The following is a 17,977-nucleotide window of genomic DNA, read 5'->3' as shown; positions in this document are numbered from 1 at the left end:
ACTTCAAGTAAGACGAAAAGAGCGCAAAAACAAACCTAAGAATTTTTTGTTCGAATTTTTCTCGTATACAAACAATCAGTATGTATTCACTGTTTTTCCGTATAGATTGTGTGCCCACCATGGCAAAAAAGTTTTATGTGCGCAAAATGGGCGGCCAACAAATTCATAGACTCCATTGATCTATCTCCTCGCGCGCTTCATTTCTTTCCCAACGTGGTATTTTCTGCCAAAATTTCCCCCCAGTTTCTTTTTCTCTTGCTTATATTTAAAATCAATTGCTTCCCTTTCGGTTCACAGTCAATTTTTGTATCTCATTATAAAAGAAAATTTTAAAATTTGCCCTAGCCTTTAACAACTACGTGAGTGTACAGGACATCCCGTTGGGGGGAAGTCCCCAAATGTATCCCATCACAGGAAGTAACCCCTCTCACTACCCCTGGGTTTTATCGTGCGCTTATGGGCCGTCTATAATAACATTTAAAAAATAAAAGACTTAAGTGATGTTCAATGAAGTTTATTTCTTTTTCATGTTGGCTGGTTATACAAAAATACATAATAACTATTAAGATAATTGGTTGATTGAGATTAGGTTGTGGTATTAAGCTACCACGATCTTAGTAAAGCATTTTTATCCGAGCTTTTCAGAGCATAGAAATCAGTATAGTATAGACTATAGCTCTTATAGACTATATAGACCATACGCCATGTATGCTATATGGTATACCATCAAACGAACGAGAATAAGGAGAATCAAAGGTATCCAAAAATCCATGTTCCTCTTCATTTGGACCGATGGGATTCACTCTGTGGCTATAGCTGTTTGATTGAGCCTTAACACAGGTCTGTTGCACATGCGGTCGGTTGGTCCCGTGGGATACTGGCCAGACCATAAATAGACATAAGTCCAGACGTTCATCTTTGTGAACTTTGTCAACTGTGGGGAGATGGATATAAAACAACGCATTGTGGAAAATGTATATTAAACGTGTTTGGCTTATTCCACGAAAACAGTGGAGAAAATGAAGTAACTGAATTCAAGGATTAACTAACGACTAGACTAGACTTTTATATTTGTGATGAGGTTGGGCCAAGTACGAAAGCATTCTTTTTCAATTTTGCTGTCGATATTATGACGTCGCCGTCCAAGGCCTGTTTTGTGACGTTATCATTCAAGGTAGTGCTCACGCTGAAACTATAGACAAACGAGTGGAGAACACAAACGGCTTGACTACAGATTTCCGTTCGGGTGAAGTTCAACAAAATATTAAAATTCTCTGGATTACAGAATTCGGCCTCTTTGAAATTAGAATTTCTATGAATACAGTATTGAATATACCCGCCTTGCTATTGTTTCGAATGCTAACGTGAGCAGTATCCAAAGATATCGAAAAACTGGCTACAACTATATTACACTTTGCTGAAAGAAGGACCCCGCATTTAATGATCACGTGATTTTCTCCCACGTGAATAATATGGCAATTCCAGTGATCAAGGAAGTTATTTAAGACCGTACTATCTAAACCGACTTTCCAGAGCCACTTGAAAGTTTTTTGTTAGGCGTGTAATTTGAATTTCGCTTTATAAAAGAAGTTAATTGCATCTGCCCTTGTTTTGTTGCAGAGCGCAATGTTGCACTTACGTCAAGGTCTTTGCAGTTGAAGGTTGTTATCCTGCTGCCTCCACACGCCAGATCTTTATTGATAGGTATTTCTAGCTCATAAATACCAAATGGACTTATGCATTCATCTGCTCCCAAGAAATCGTCACTTCTACTGGTCAGTGGATCACTGCACATAGATGTCCAGCGATTATCCCCTCTAGTCATGCAATAATGTCCTGTTGAGAACGAAGAAAATTCATTTCCTTGTGACTTTTGGAGGGGGGAAGACACTGTCGCCACATGGATAAATACTCGTTTTTTACGTCGTTGTTCTTCTTGTCGTCTGTCCTCATGTCAGTGGAGCAGGGATGGTCCAGTGGTAAGAGCACTCACCTCCCACCAATCTGGCCCGGGTTCGATTCCCGGACTCAGCGACATATGTGGGTTGAGTTTGTTGTTGGTTCTCGTTTTTGCTCCGATAGGTTTTTCTCCGGGTACTCCGGTTTTCCCCTCTCTTCAAAACCAACACTTCTAAATTCCAATTCGATTTGGAAAGTGTCCCCAATTATTGCTCTGCGCTAAAGACATTGACACTTATATAAAGTGATTTATTTATTTTTTATTATCATTATTATATATGCCTAAGCCATGCAAGAAAAGTAATCGATTTTCTTTTGTTCAGTGCTTGATTCTAAGATTCATCATCGTGTTCCATTGTTTCCACGCGGAAAGTTAAAGAGGTGATCTAATCAAGCAAATATCCATTCATCTTGTCCATATCACCAAGAATGAATAGTCAGAAGCAGCAGAGCAACAGCGGAAAGAATAATACAGAGGCTCTCGGCATTTTATACGACAACCAAAACGAGAAAAGTTTGATAACAAACAGCTGGTTTCGTTAAATTTAGATTGATCTTTCATCCTATCATAATTTACATGCAGGTACAGGAAATTTCGAAATCAAATAATAGAAGGCTGGCTCTTCTCAGCCGTCCATGCTGTGATTCATGGGGTGAGAAAGATTATCCTTCAAAACAAAACAAAGAACAAAAGGTTTGAAAGTGCGGTTTGATGACCTAGCCAAAATAAGATGCCAGCAAGCTATTAATACCTGTATCTTGTCCTAATCGTTTCCTCTCCCGGCACGTCTCCTCGTCAGTGATGGTGAGCCGATCAAACTCAATCGGCCTGGGTTCGATTTGTTGAACGTATTTCTTGATGGTATTGTCACCAGCACGAAAATAAGAACTGTTTCGATGACGAAGTCTAAGATGAACCCTGGTGGGAACATTGGCAGGCTGCTCATCGGGGCCAAAAAGCTCAATATATATCTGACAAAAAAAAAGACATGAACTGAACCGTTTGACGGTAAGAAAGAACAAGACAATTTGTTGTACATATTTACTCAATATATCTAAAAAAAAAAAGAGCTAGTGGCTCAGTAGGCTTGTATACAACGTCTTCTAAACATTTAAAAATGGAGGTGTGTTCAGTAACTCTTACCTTTAGCATTCGCACGTTGTAGCACGTTCCACAACTTTCGCTTATATTAATGCTGAATGTTGTGTTCCCGTTCGAACCAAGTTGCTGAAACATCTAAAGGGTAGAAACAAACCGAGACTTTTTTGTTAGCAACGTATCATTTTATTGAGAACTTAAGCGAGACTCACCTGTAAGTTGAAGTTTGATTGGAATTCTATCAAGTCATCAGACTGCATTAAGCGATCTCATGACATAGTTGGACATAATTGTAATAATACTATTTACGTCCGAGTGTGGGTGTTTCGTAAATGTAAAGCATGTGGCACTGTAAGAAGGACCACTGTGTACAACAACTAAGGGCAATGAGTGGGTAAAACAAACCTTGATATAACATGGTAAATGAACATCATTCGGTTGTGATCTATTTGTGCGGCCTAAGTAGCAGTGCCTTCGTGGATGACTTCTCACAGTTATTTTGAAATGGATGAGGTCCTTTGGATTAACCCGCGAAACCGCAACAGCATGTAAGAAACAGGACACACGCCAAAGCTTAATAAACAGAAACATACCCCTTTGTTTTTGACTTCATCAAAACTCCACTTTTGTACATTGGTGGTGAATAAGTGTCTACTGAAACAATCCACTGCCTTGTCTTTTAACTGGTTCACTTTTATAAGCGCTTTGGAGAGTTCAACCACTCCAACAAGAGTCTTCGTTCCCGTTGCACTCTCACTGGCCACTCTTCGGAAAGACGTTAGTGGATTATTGCCTACCCACAATGTACGGAACTCGATAGCCTTGTAGAATTGGTAAATTTTCTTCATATATGATCGTTCCAGTTCTTCGTATGAGCGGAGCAGACTTTCAGTGAAGGTCTGCTGGAGGTTTTTGCTGATAGGGGCATCTTGAAGGTAAAAATGACAGGTATAAATTTAAAAAGATGCTACTACAGATTTCTGTCAGCGCAAGTAAAATGTCTGCAACTTCATCTCTCTCAGATGACCTTTTTGAGACAAAAACTAAGCGACACCATTAGAAAAGTAAAAGACAATGGTTATGAAGCTAGAAAAGATTATTTGTTATAGGTTTTATATCGTTTTTAGCATTGGTTTTGTTTAAACCACAACAAAGTTCGAAATGCCTTGGAGCTACTAAACACCAGAAACGTTCCAAATAAGATATTGAGTTGTTTGTGCACGGTCACCGTCCTTCCAACTTAAATTGCAGAACCGTTATTATCAACTTCAAAGACAACAGTGTCTGATAGCCAGTTCTTCAAGTAAATATTAAGGTAAATGTACTAAAACATTATTATTAAAACTGACCGAGGGGATCTTTCCCTGCTTATCACTTTCCCTGATCGAAGCAAACCGCAATATTACCTGGTGATGCACCAATCTCAGCAATTGCGTTCTCGGTGTCTTGAAGAACTGGAATGTCAAAGTTGTGTCCTCCAATCTCATTATCCAGGTCCATAACTTTTGCTATCAGGTCGATACGGGCCGATCCTGCGATAAAGAATGACTCTATTTCCGCTTTTAAGTCTGCAACATCGCCCTCTAAGGAGGCCACCTCCAGCAGACACACCAATTCCGCGGCAAACGTTTCCTTGTTCATCTCAAGATTCGCCTAAAAGAAAGTAACGTTTAGCAAAATCAGCAATCAAATTGTAACTGTTCGCGATACTAGTTATCACTGTTAAACAATGTGAAATTCTTATTAACTTCCGTGCGTGAAATACTACTTCACTGTAACTTCACTGGTATATCCACTAACAACCTGAGTAAACGAAGATTAATTTATACGATGCAAACACAAACAAGACATGAATTAAATAATTATGCACACAAGGCTGAAGTATATACAAAAACCTGTTACCTGCATGATCTCAGGTACTGAAGACACGGCCACTTGATCAAAGTCTAAGTCACTGGAATCAGTTAGAGCTATGTACTTTTCTCCAAACGTCAGCCATGTTTTGACACTGTCTAGGTATTGGTCAAGGGTCTTCAGACATGCTTTTCCAGCGAAAGATGAGGCAACACCAAGAGCTGCATCAATGAAATCCAAAGGGTTCCTGGATGCAATTGCTTTTGCAAATCCTGTGATACCCTGCAGCATAGCTATAAGGTCATTTTTGTTAAACTTTCCTTGCTCGTACGTGTCCTTAAGTAAGGTCGGGAATCTTCTTATAATACTTTCCATCTCTTCTTCTAGTGTTTTAATCGCCTGTGAGGAGAGGAGATAAAATTAGAAAAATCGGACTCTTGGCTAGGAATGTGCATGGACAGACACAATGTGATTACATTGTTTAAAGTAAACGAGAACTTAGAAACCTAAGCTATTTTAGAGACACCACACTCAAATTATGGAAACATATAATCCAACTGAAACATACAAAGTTAAAAATCCCAACTTTCCGGAGGCAGGCCAAATGGCTCAAAGCGTGGACAAGGGTTTGAACACTGGCCTACGGAGAACAGCCCTACCCAATTGCCAAACAAACCTGGAATCGGGGACCTACAGACAAGGAATCTAGCGCCTGCGGTTTTGTCCGGAAACAACTGGTCAGAAATTTCCTCGTCGGAAAACCCCGTTTATTTCACGATCTCGTAATATAACAAAGGTACCCCGTTAATGCGACATTGGAAATGTACAATTACCATGGTGACCATAAACCAAAACCCTCTAAAAAGATCTTAAATTTTGTGTGTTCCAGGTTTGAATTACAAAACCCAATACTTATTTTTTTCAACTTTGGTTCTATGGCAAAGGGGATGTCGTAGGTTTATAATAGTCATTCTCACAGTCGGTAGCACAACCTGTCTGAAGCACGGACTCATTGATCAATCAGTTGCCCAGGAGTTACCTTGATATTCAACCTCTTCTCACTTTCTGCAATCGTTCTGGCCATTTCAAGTCGCGTTCGTTCTCCTTCAACGGATGTCTCTGTAATTTGCGACATTTTCACTGCCATCTATAAATGAACAAATACATCTACGTAAAGACGTGGAAATTGCTGTGTAGACTAAATTAGCATCTCAGTGGTAGAGCATCCGAACTAGTAATCGGAAGGTCTTAGGTTCGACTCCTGATAGGAGCACTCGGATTACTATTTTCCGAGTATGCCTGTTTCACTTTCTAGAATAATACATCATTCTCATTAAATAAGCAGTTAGAAAAATGCTCAAATAATCAAAGTATTAGGAGCACTGCATTGGCTTTTGTACGAGTTTACAATGAAACTTAATCTCGGAGTACGTTCTGTAAACTTTCAGGACTGATATAATTTTCTAAAACTCGTCCACCCAGTGGTGACAAAGATGCAAAACAAGATTTCTAATTATGCTGAAGTAACTTAGAACAATAGTTTGAACACGTAATCATTCAATGTATGGTTTTTGAGGATCTTGCTCCAAATTACCCTTCTTTCACACCATGCTAACGATGAACGGAGTACTTGACTACAGACTTCAATTACCGAATGTAGAGATATCAGTCAAAGGCCCGTACTCTAACCGCGAAAGTCTATCTAGAGAACAAAATCAGTATCCGGAACACTGACCTGGTTGAAATTTGATTCAACATTTTCGATCTCTATAACATTGTTGAAAGCATCTTCATAAACTTTAGCTGCATCGTGAGCTCTTTGCACTCTTGTTTCAAGCGTACTCCACCTGACGCGAGGAGCAAAGAATTTGTTCTTTCCAAATATGTTGTAGCCTTCCATTCCCAAATAATTAAGCCTTCTTTGTGCATCTGAGAACGTAAATGAAGTAATATATCAAACAGAAGAAAGAGTGTTTCATTCGATTTCCAAGAAGAGCGTTTGATTAACCGAGCTTTTTTTCCAACTTCAAGGTGTTTGATGAAACACCCTTTTAAATCTTTGATATATAGCTTCGTAAATTATCAATAGTTCTTGGAGAAATTTAAAGCAATAGTTAACTAAAGTCTGGGATGATTAAGATCACATTTCACGATAATGATTTCCTTTGTTTCCTCTTCATGAATTTTTAATAAGTTCGAGAAGAATATTTGCTCACGGACAACCAAATGAAACTCAGGCATGAGATGCGTCAGATGAAAACAGGCAGTTTTGTGTAACTACCACTTCCATATAATCACACTAAAAAGTCCTTTTTTGTCCTACAATTTCCATCAACATGACAAAGATCGAACCAGATATAGCGTCGTCAAAAGAAGTGATCATTAGGTCTTAAAAAGAACGCTACAATATCAGAAATAATGAGCAGGACTTGAATTGAGTCGAGTTTGTGTTTAACTTAAGGGGTCTGCAAAATATGCCCCCTGTCATCTTAAACGGTAAACAGAAAAATAACCTTTTTTAAACTGCACCAGTTCACTCCTTCCCTCCGTCAAGCTGACTATAAATGTTAGGATGTCCCTGCCTTTATTATCAGAGCTGGTTAGCAACAAGTCTACAGCCTTTCTTTCCATGATTTTGATCAGCTCCAATGGGAAGCTTTGTTTATTTGCTTCCTCTAAGGACCCATGTTGAATGAGAGATTGCTGAACTGCGCCATCATCTCCCTGGGTATTTCGAGCTAAAAAATTATAAAAATATATTTGTTTTTTCCAGCCACCACCACCATCATTATCATCATCATCTATATATCACAAGTACCTAGCCTGCAGTGCAGGCGTTTTTCATGGGTGAGCGCTGAATAATAAATTTAGTTCGCGTATTTGAAGGAGGCTGAGGGGGAGGGGGGCAGGAAATGAGAGCAAAAAAAAAAAAAAGCAGGCGTATTTTTCCCTCCTCTCCCCCTCCCCCCTCCTTTATTTCTCAGCCAGTCGTCCTCTCCCTTAGGGTCACTTTTGACTCGCTCCAGCCCTCTCGTGCTTCCTCGCCCAAGATGACAGCAACGAAGGTTTATTCAGCGCTCCCGCTCCAAAAATACGCCTGCTATGCAGGCTAACAAGTACCTGGATGTTAATAAACAGGTGCCGCTGACTAAGTTACATATAACCAAGCGCCAAAAGTACTGATGGTTGCAAACATTTCCCTTAATCGGAAGGATGAGGGAACAGTTACTCATTCCCATTAGAGTTAGTTACTCAAGTAACAAGCTGGTTCCGCAGTTAAAGGAAATTTCTGTGTGGTTTAACTGACGAAATCAATATTGTTCATGACTATATTTCTTTTCTTTAAGATCAATATTATTCAGGAATAAGGTACATGAGAGCAGCCGTACAAAAAAGGTTGTGGTGTGTAGTCTTGGAACAAAAACACAAAAAGTGGGCTTTCAGTTTAATCTCATTAATAAGCATCAAGTGATGGAGGTTTTTTTTCGTTTTTGTTTTTGTTTTTTTGTTTTTTTGTTTTTTTTTTTGCCCAATAGCTTAAAAAATGCTTGATCGTATATCCTGAGCTTAAAGGGGCACTGTCACGACGATTTTACTGCATTCTGGTCAAAGCCGTCAAATATTTGAACCTGGTTTATTTGTAAAATGAAAATTACTTTTGCAACATCTTAAAGAAAATATTAAGGAAAAACGAACTATAATCAGTTTCTAATGCCTTGTCTAAAATACGCAGGAAGTTCAAGAAGAACTTGAACAAGTTGGCCGATTTTTCAAGTTGCAATGCACTTCCATCCTAGCCATCCGCAGCTAAGTACAATTAATAGTAGTTTCTGCGCACTGGTAAGGTACGTTATTGTTAACAAAACTCAACAGTTATTTTAAAGATTCCATTGAAACAAATATGTTTTGGGGCTATTCATAGTGACACTAAAATTAAGTGGCAGTACCCCTTCAATGAGAGCCATGGTGGAGTTATGTGTAACAATTTTTATCTTACCTGTTCCTGGGCTTCCACTGTATCCAGTTGGTCCTCTTGGACCTCTTCCAGTAGATCTCCTAGTGTCCCTGCACTTGCGTGACCAAATCGCCCCATCCTGGTAGCATTCCCTTCCTCTTCCGCCTCCACTACCTGCACCGCCTGCAATGGGAAGTAACACACAACTCATTAAGTGAAAGTTGGTAGTTATAACAAATTCATAGCAACGTTTAAAAAGGAACACAAACTCTCGTCAATTCAGTTGGAAACGACTTCCAAAAAGTCACTTTCTCGCCTAATGATTTGTGCTCTGGCTGCCAGTATAACGGGAGACTTGTTTGGTAGAGCTAGCAGCAAACGATGTAACATAAACAGACGAAGAACAAATTTCAGAACAGGATACGTATCACAAAATGAATTGAATAAAATTAAATTCAAGAAGTGATTATTTCTTTAAAAACCTCTTTGTTAGAAGTTGACCTTTGGGTCATTTAAACTTGGTCTGGTTTGGCTCATTTAAATGCGCTATATTGATCAAAACCTTTCTTGTTGAGATCTCAGTATGCTTTCCGAAAAGGTTACGCTTCGCCTCACCCTGACGAGGTAAACATTGTTGTCTTTTGTGTTATAGATAGAATTTCAACAGACACGTAGGGCCAATTATTTAAACAGAGTCTTACTTAGGCCGCGGCTTAAGACAATTAGTGGGCCTCCAAATCTAAGTGGTTTATTTTAAGCAGATAAATAGTTTTCTAGTGTGGGAAGCAAGCCTTTTTCTTACTGTCAGCGGCAGACAATGTTTAGATATGACTGGTGGCAAAACTGAAAATGGCTTAGAACGTGGTTTTCTTAAACACTGTCTTAACTGTCTTTTAATAACTGACCCGTGACATTTCATGACGCTTTGTTTGGTCATGTTCTTATATCATCAGGTCACGTACACATGAGCGGTAAAATTGAATGTATTTGTGACTGAATGTTATTTTTACGGCGTGCATAAATCATATTACCTCTTCCTCCCGCTCCGTTTCTGGTTGCTGGGGCTCCTACTCCTGCGCAGGTCTTCAATTGAAAGTTCCCATTAATTGTTCTATAGCGCACATTTACATCTCCAGCATCTCCACCATTTCCTACAAGCATTTTAGGTACAAAGATTGGTATATCTCTTTTTGTTCTTGCTACTTTGAAATTCTCATGCACTCTGCCATGGTTTGTCTGTTTGAGATTATTTGGTGTTTTGTGATTGTGGTGAAGGAGGGGCATGGTTAGGTACAGGGGGATTCTGATTACTTCCTAATTTTGAGGGGAGGTTTAAAACATGAGTTCATAAAGACTCATGGCGAAAAAGTTATTTCTATATGTTCTAAATAACAGTCTACTTGACCTTTTTTAAAATGCATAAAAATCCCGACATGCGAAACACAAAAATGAAAGGTTTCGTCAAAAACATTTTGTTTTATTCATCGTAGAGAGAGAAAATACAAATTCTGACTTTGCTTACCGTTAAATTAGTGTTACCATGTTGTTGTTGTTGTTGTTGTTATGTTATTGTTTAAGAAATAGTGGCTTTTCCTTCTCCGAGTAAATGTACCAGCTTCCTTTGCCAATGTTGGAAGGTTCTCTTTCCTTCTGGTCAGGGTTAGTCCGTTCCATTTGTTATGTGTGTGGAACATATACATATAACTCTGTTCTGGTTGTCTGGAATCTATGCTGTTGTCAGGTCCTACCTCTGTTTTAATCAAACCGCACTAACATATTACTCAGTAAAGAACTTTCCTCGACCTCTACCTGATTTTCCGGCGTTGCCCCCGTTTCCTCCTCTGTGTCCTCTTTTTCCACGTCTTCCAGCTACATCGCGGCAAGCATGATAACGCTGTGATGTGCAGTCTGCTCCTGTCCTGTCATCACTCTATTGAAAGGACAAAATTGGTGAGAAACCATCGAAACAAACAAACAAACTCTAAAGTCTGTTTCCGACAGGTCTTTTGCCACCTACTTCACTATCTCGGCGGGAAACTCATCTTGATAATCATGATGATGAACAAAGCATTTCTTTCAACGGTCATTTGGTTAATATCAAGGCAACTGGGAGTTGGTCATTTTATGAATTCGTTTTATATCCGTAGAGGTGAGATGGCCAATGACTGAACAACACATTATTCTTATACATTTGACTTGTTACTGTCAACTGATTCGCAAAAACAAAGAATACCCTTACATCATCACCGTTGTCTCGCCCCTTGCCACCTTTGCCGCCATCTTGTCCCTTTTGTCCATTTCCTCCATTGGAGGTTACCTTTAAGTCGCCAGTGATGACGTCACAGAAAATCTCGACTGAAAATAAAATTAAAGATGCTAAGTTCCAAACGATTCCCAGGATTCTGACAATGTTCCGTGATACCAAAACGAAGAAAATCGATCAAAGAGATGGATGGACTTCTCAATTTCCATCATTCCAATTTACTTCTTTTGAATTATTAATATAACAAGTCATTATCCTACTCCATTAAGAGAGCGTGAGGGTAGTACGAAAAAGGCGCTAAATCTGCACAGCTTTTTACTTGTACTATAACAAACTGTTTTGGGGTGGGCAAGTTATTCGTACGGTAAAACCCCGCCGTACGATTTGTTTTTCTTTTTACGAGTTGTTTGTTGAAACTTACGAAACGTACAAGTTGTTTGTATTTTAGCTTGCTTCAGGGTCCGACTTGGCCTCCCCATTCATTAATTTGATGATAAGTTCTCTTCTATCCCCATTTTTAGATTTCAAAGATTAAGTTTTCCTTTTAACAGCAAGATAAATTTCGCGACTTCAAGTGCTCGCAGAAATAGTTCTACGTGTCAAAGGTTTTTTTTTTTATTATTTTTCTCTCTTTTATTTCACCACAAATCTAATGTTCAAATGTAAAAAAGCAAGGAATTTAATACATTCGCTGTAAGCAACCGGAATGAAGTTTCTCCAGCAAGCTGAATGTCGTCCTCTGCCATCGTGTTTTTCCTTACGGTTCATCTTAGGCCATTCTCGTTTGCCTTTCGTGTAAACTTAAAGGGAGGGGTTCACGATTCTGCGCATGTCCATGAATCGAAATAGTTTTTTCGCTTTTGCTCACTATGACCCAAGCCTGTTTAATTTAATTAGTTGTTTATGAACCATTCGGAAGGGAATAGGTAACTCGGGTGGTAAATTTTTCATATGATTGCGTTATTTCGCATGCAAATAACTGTAAACACATCAACCGCGGAATAATCCTACGGGTCAACACTAAATTCAATATCGACAATATGAGTTCAATCCACTAGCATTTTCTGTAAATTTTGGTCATCAGTCTTTTTACTTGGACTAATTATAGAATGTGATTACTGAAGTACATATGAGTGGGATTTTTAAGGCCAAAGAGTTGATAAGAAAGTGAAATGCACATGCATGCGCATGCATGCATCTGTTTGTACTGTTTGTTACTCTAGGACTTACCCTGAGGGCCGTTAACACCATGGTCACCATCGTTGCCCGGATTACCATTCCCGTTGTTTCCAGTAGTCGCTGCACTTGTATAAGCTTCTGGTCGATCTGGAGCAGTGAAAGATAGCTTGGCTCCTGGGGTCGACACAATCTCCCTTGCGTATATTTTGACATTTCTTACTCCGTAAATTTCAACGTTGTTCTATAAATTGTTAAATTTTAATTGCTTATTAAATATACAAGAATACCATTCAGTTTACCAATTCAAAAAGTAAAAGGACGTAATATTACACGGATTAAATATTAACCTCGGGTTCGATTCTTGGTCTCGGCGTCATATGTGGGTTGAGTTAGTTGTTGATTCTTGTCCCTGCTCCGAGGGTTTTTCTCCGGGTACTCCGGTTTTCCTCCCTCCACAAAAACCAACATTTCCAAATTCTAATTCGACCTGGAAACAGTGGATGGAAGAGCCACCCCGTGGAATCCACTGAAATTCCTATTTATTTATTTATTTTAAAGCTAGAAAGACAACAATACCAAATAAATTACAAGAGTGAGCCCACAGTGCTCTCACAGAAAAACTGTAAGTGTTTAACTAGCTTTCAACGTCTTTTTGTAGTATTATTTAAATATCTGGATTAATTTTTCCTATTTCATAAGATGCATGTTTAGGTCTCGCGATAAAACCTGAAAGATAAGGTTGCCTTTGTTGTTTTCAAAGGTTGAAAAACAAAACGCCTTTAACCACAAAGTCTTTTCATAAAAATTCAACGATTTAAAAATATGATATAAGTTTCAACAAAGGATAGAACGAGACAGACAGACACAGACAGGCAGTGAAAAGATGAAGGAAAGAAGGGAGGGAGGGAGGGAGGGAAAACGGAAGGGAGGGAGGAAGAAGGGAACCAAGGAACCAAGCAATCAATTAAAATAATATACAACACATAAAATTGCACGGTGCAAGGAAGATGAGGTACTGTATGCAGAAGGATCTTACCTGTATATAAAGTGTATCTGTAAGAATTTCCAGCTGTTCAACAAGATCCACATTCTCACTTGTTTCACTGTCACCAAAAGCCGATGTTTTCAACGCTAATCGCTCCTTCAAGTAATTGGCATGAATTATTCGACCAACAGCCCGATAATGACCTTAGATAGAAGATACAAGTTAATCTTTTTCACGAAGTCCTCGTTTGGGAGTTATTTAGGTATCCGGAAATTGATATATGTGATATTGGTATATTTGCGTCAAGCCATAGTGATATATGCAAAAGATATATTATTTTAGACACACTATGCAGATATGAAATCCATTCGAACTAGGGAAGTTTCGTTCGCCAGCTTTTCCAACCAAGTCAAATGTCAAACTTTCGTATTGTATATTTTCTTTCTGTCTGGTGAGTGAAACGATTCTTTCGATGATCCAATACAACATATACAGTTGAAATGACCGACGAGCCTGACAGAAAACGGGAAAATTAAAAATGGTGTCGATAAAACGTTTTCTGGATTTACTGCAGAAAGCTTGTGAGCCTAAATGACTTTGGGGTCTTTAAAAACTAGTCAGCAAATTATGTACCTTTTCCCTTAGTAGAAACTTAACAAGATTATCCTCTCGAGCTCAGTTCACTGGCATTGTAAAATGGTTGTCTCGATCATTTTCAATTGGGTCGATTTTGTTCTAGCTTTCCAAACACAGTGAACTATGCATAAGTTGAGAAAGGCTTGAGGGTGTTTTGATGGAATTTACGATCGTTTGTCCTGCATTTTAAAAGAATTAGTTTAAGCGTGTATTGTTTACACTAATTTACAATAATCTTCCTATCGTGACGTATGGAAAATATTGTGTATGTACATTCTTGTCAGTGTTTCTCGGCTAAACCTCCTGATAAGCGTGCTTCTTAGGTTTTGGTGAAAATCTGGAAATCCAAGATGGCGGATCCAGAATGGTCTCCAATTTGAAATTTTACAGTAATTGCCTCGTCATATTGCCTACCTCGCAAGAAGCATCTTTGAACCTACTGCCTGATTCTAATTCTCATAACCTTATGTTAAGTTATTGAGGACACCGATTTCGCCCAAAACACGAAAAAGACCCTGACTGGATGGCGTTAAATACTTAACATTTTTATCTCACCCGTTGAAATTTCCACAATTGAAGGAGTCGAGAGCCAATCCTGTGATGGAACATCATAGCTTCCCGGCAAGCTTCCTCCGCTATTATCTTCCGTAACACATGGCGCTGAAAATGGAAACAGAAAACTGCCCAGTGCGGTAATTTTTGAGGTAATACTTGTAAACAAGTATGGATAAAATTTGTTTTCTTTTTTCTTTTTCATTTTCTATGAAGGGCAAACTGTTCAAATTGTGAATGACTCTTACCTTCACTGGCTTCGCCTGTTGGGTTTGTGGTTGAGGCCGATAAAAATACCATTAACAACAACAATCTAGCACAGGTGAACATCTTGTCTAAAAAAGGAAATAAACACAGCTCGTATCAATAGCACACCTTCAAAACTTGTGATTTTCAGCAATTTCTCCTTGCTTTATTTATCCGTTTAAACAGTAATTATCTCATATATTATATTATTTGAAAATATTGATTATACTACGATATGTATCATTATTAAAAACTGAATCATTGTTTAATGCAATTCCAGGTATTTGATTGGCTTAGCGGCCATGGTATATGAGCCATTATACCATGGCCAAGAAATGGCGACCATTAAAATTGTCTTGTGGTTGTTCTTGCACAGCGAAATCAGTAAGATCTAGCAATATTTCTTGATATTTTTTAATAAAAAATTATTCCACTTGCGTTTGTTGGATATGAGATGATTATAGCCAACTCGGCGCTACGCGCCTCGTTGGCTATAAATCATGTCATATCCAACGCGCGCTCGTGGAATAATTGTTGATTATAGAACCTAACTGACTCGTGACCTCCAAACAGATGAACTGAATCATAAAATCCTAGTTAAGGTGAATCTGAAGTATTTTTTGCCAACTGTAGACTAGTGTTTGGACAACAACAATCAATATTCGGGATATATCTTTAACTTTTAACTAAGGAGGTCTCAGGTGAATCAAGGAAAAGGGTCTCGATGTATTAGCAGGGGTGGGCCTATTTAATAATGAATTGAAGGTGATGATTTGCAAGGTTGGAAGATTCAATAATCTACAAGAAGCGTTTCATTTTTGGTTTCACCAACGGTGTTCTCATGCCACGTGACACCACACTTAATTTTAAATTTATTTTGATTGAAATTTACGACAGTTTTGAAAAATGATTTCCCATTCAAGTTACCTTATATGAAGGACTTTGATGTAAGGGTCTAGGGAACTAATTTGGGGTTTGAAATTTATTTGCTCTCTGTGACCGACGACGTTTTTAGCTTGCTGAGGGACTGGAACAAGAAGAAAAACACTAAATAGTTAAATAACATTTAAAGCTTTCAAAAAAATCCCGATTAAATTAGGATAATTATCTGCAAAGTGAAGACTTGAAGACAATGAACAGTAGTTTGATGTCGATTATCAGGTTGTAATCCGAATATTGAAATGTCGCATAAATTAGGGCGTGGTCGATCATGTGACTACTGCTAATATGGTAATAATCCAGAATTTATGCTTTGTTTCTTATCAACAAATGATAGGTCAGGCTAACCGGAATACAAACGCTATGTGTCGAAAAATTCTTTAATTCAGGTGATGTCTTTGTTAGTCAATTGAGAATTGAAAAATTTCACAAACGTCCTGTTATGCAATGGGTAATGCAACACTTTTCACTACTGAAGTCTCTCTGGTAGAAAAATATTGTTTTCAGCACGGCTGTGTAGTCAAAACAATTTAATATATTTAACCTTGTGCTTGAACATTTTCGCTACACATCTATTTTTCTTTTTTTAACAGGAGAAAAGCTGAGTACGAAAATCGTCTTCGTGACTGTTTACGAGCTTTTGTAAGAAGTTTTCGTGACATTTCAGTTGAAATCCGTTGTATACAAAATGCTCCATAATTTTATGCCTACGCTTCTTTAGAATAAGGTATTGGATCGAACAGCACAGCACGAACTCCGCGACATCTTTATTATTAATAAATAAACTGAAAAAATGCCAGTGGTCCGTCCAAAACTGAAATGAATTGTCGGCGATCAAGCCCATGAATACTCGTCTTCTAACTTCTTCAAGATTATGGAGGCGCTTTGCGTGATATTTTATTAGTCTGGTTCTCGTCGATTTGTACGGACAATTAGTTTACACTACTCACATGTTTAGCTTATCACCTCCTCACCACTTTGTTTCTTGTACCCTAACGTGTCAGCGGGTACGGACCATGGATTTCAACCCAGTTATGAGTTGAAAAAGTTAAGTAACTAAACCAACCAAAAACGGGTTTTTTTTTTTTTGCCATAAAGAACGCGACAAAAACCCAACCAACCAAACCCAGTAGAACGTGGCGGCGTTTGCGGTAGATAATGGACAATGGTATTTGTCTACTATTTTACTGAGTACATGTCTACTGACCATTATGCACTGTCTAACTTACAAGTGGATATTGTTGCATTTGGCATTTTTGCTTTTTTGACATTTTGATATTTTAAACAACTTTTTGAAAAATGTCCGAAATAGTAGATGACTTTTAAAGGTCTTCGCTAAGTATTTAAAACATTTCCGCCTACAAAAAAAAAACTTTTTATTCCGACGGCGAGAAGGGAAAATCCTCACAGGGGTAACCGGGTACCTGTAAATCCTTTGTGATTCGGCTGTGATTTCGTGGTTGTCGATGCCATAGAATTGGTGAAAACATCATAAATATTTGTTTCTGTGATTTATTTTCTGACGGGCCGTAAAGTATAGCTAAATTTGATAAATTTGTTAATAAGTAACCCACACCGCCTTGAGGTATTGTCATGTTATCTTTCCGACAACGTCAGTTGAAATAGCTATATAAAACGTCATAAAAACGCACTTGTAACGCAGAATTGAAAGCTAAATATACAAATTATTTTCCATGGTAAGTGGTCCTTCTTAAGAAATTCGAAGGTAGGAAAATTTGGTTATTGTCTGAGAAAATTGGCCGGAGCATTGTTCAAAAATGAAGAGTGACGGGTATCACGAATATCTAGTTAATGGTTATTTACTTTTTAAATATATAGTTATTTTTACTTTTTTGCCTATGGGTTTTAACTGACATACTAGTACAAAACAAAGTAGATATATCAGGGAAATGAGTTTCACAACCTGATATAAGCGTATGTTTCAATATTTTCTGAAAATCGCAACTGCGGAGTAAATTAAATCATTAACATCGTCTCCTGGACTCACTAACGGTAACTGGAGAATCTTGTTTTTTTTTTTTGTCTTTTTTTTTGTTTATTCAATTTAACCAGAACATGAAAATAAATTCAATATTATGTGTTAATGTAAGTAGTGAATAACGTCTCTAGTCAAGGTCACAATTTGCCAAATAGTGGAATGCTCGAAATAAAATACTCTTATGTATATATTTACTATAATTTATCAGTAACATGTACAACTGCACGGCATACTTTCAAAACAATAAATGTAAATAAATGTTACTTACTCATGGAAGGAAGCTTTGCAGCTCTCGACTGAAAGGAATAGAA

At 38.1% G+C, this 17,977-nt stretch overlaps 1 protein-coding gene across 1 annotated transcript; it reads right to left on the bottom strand.

Moving 5' to 3' along the window:
- Positions 1-585: 585 nt before the first annotated feature.
- Positions 586-14,946, bottom strand: LOC146451355 (uncharacterized). The gene is made up of 18 exons (XM_085099204.1): positions 14,731-14,946; positions 14,486-14,590; positions 13,346-13,497; positions 12,361-12,550; positions 11,107-11,222; positions 10,677-10,797; positions 9,899-10,018; positions 8,910-9,050; positions 7,426-7,650; positions 6,648-6,841; positions 5,952-6,059; positions 4,961-5,311; positions 4,465-4,711; positions 3,652-3,986; positions 3,104-3,196; positions 2,712-2,931; positions 1,640-1,836; positions 586-934 (listed from the first exon to the last, which is right to left on the bottom strand). Exons 1-18 carry the CDS (start codon positions 14,810-14,812, stop codon positions 800-802), a joined length of 3,132 nt encoding a protein of 1,043 aa, XP_084955330.1. The 5' UTR covers positions 14,813-14,946; the 3' UTR covers positions 586-799.
- Between the last annotated feature and the right edge of the window lie 3,031 nt (positions 14,947-17,977).

Source organism: Pavona decussata, unplaced genomic scaffold, assembly GCF_977016875.1.
Source record: "Pavona decussata unplaced genomic scaffold, jaPavDecu1.1 SCAFFOLD_390, whole genome shotgun sequence".
In the NCBI taxonomy this organism is placed as follows: Eukaryota; Metazoa; Cnidaria; class Anthozoa; order Scleractinia; family Agariciidae; genus Pavona; species Pavona decussata.
This window is presented reverse-complemented; position numbering and strand designations above follow the sequence as displayed.

Bases quoted from the DNA above. Each gene is read 5' to 3' on its own strand.
- LOC146451355 (XM_085099204.1), bottom strand. From the start codon at position 14,812: ATGTTCACCTGTGCTAGATTGTTGTTGTTAATGGTATTTTTATCGGCC. The intron at 14,591-14,730 runs GTAAGAGTCATT...TTCCATTTTCAG, and splicing joins AACAGGCGAAGCCAGTGAAG to CGCCATGTGTTACGGAAGAT. The intron at 12,551-13,345 runs GTAAGATCCTTC...AACAATTTATAG, and splicing joins CAGATACACTTTATATACAG to AACAACGTTGAAATTTACGG.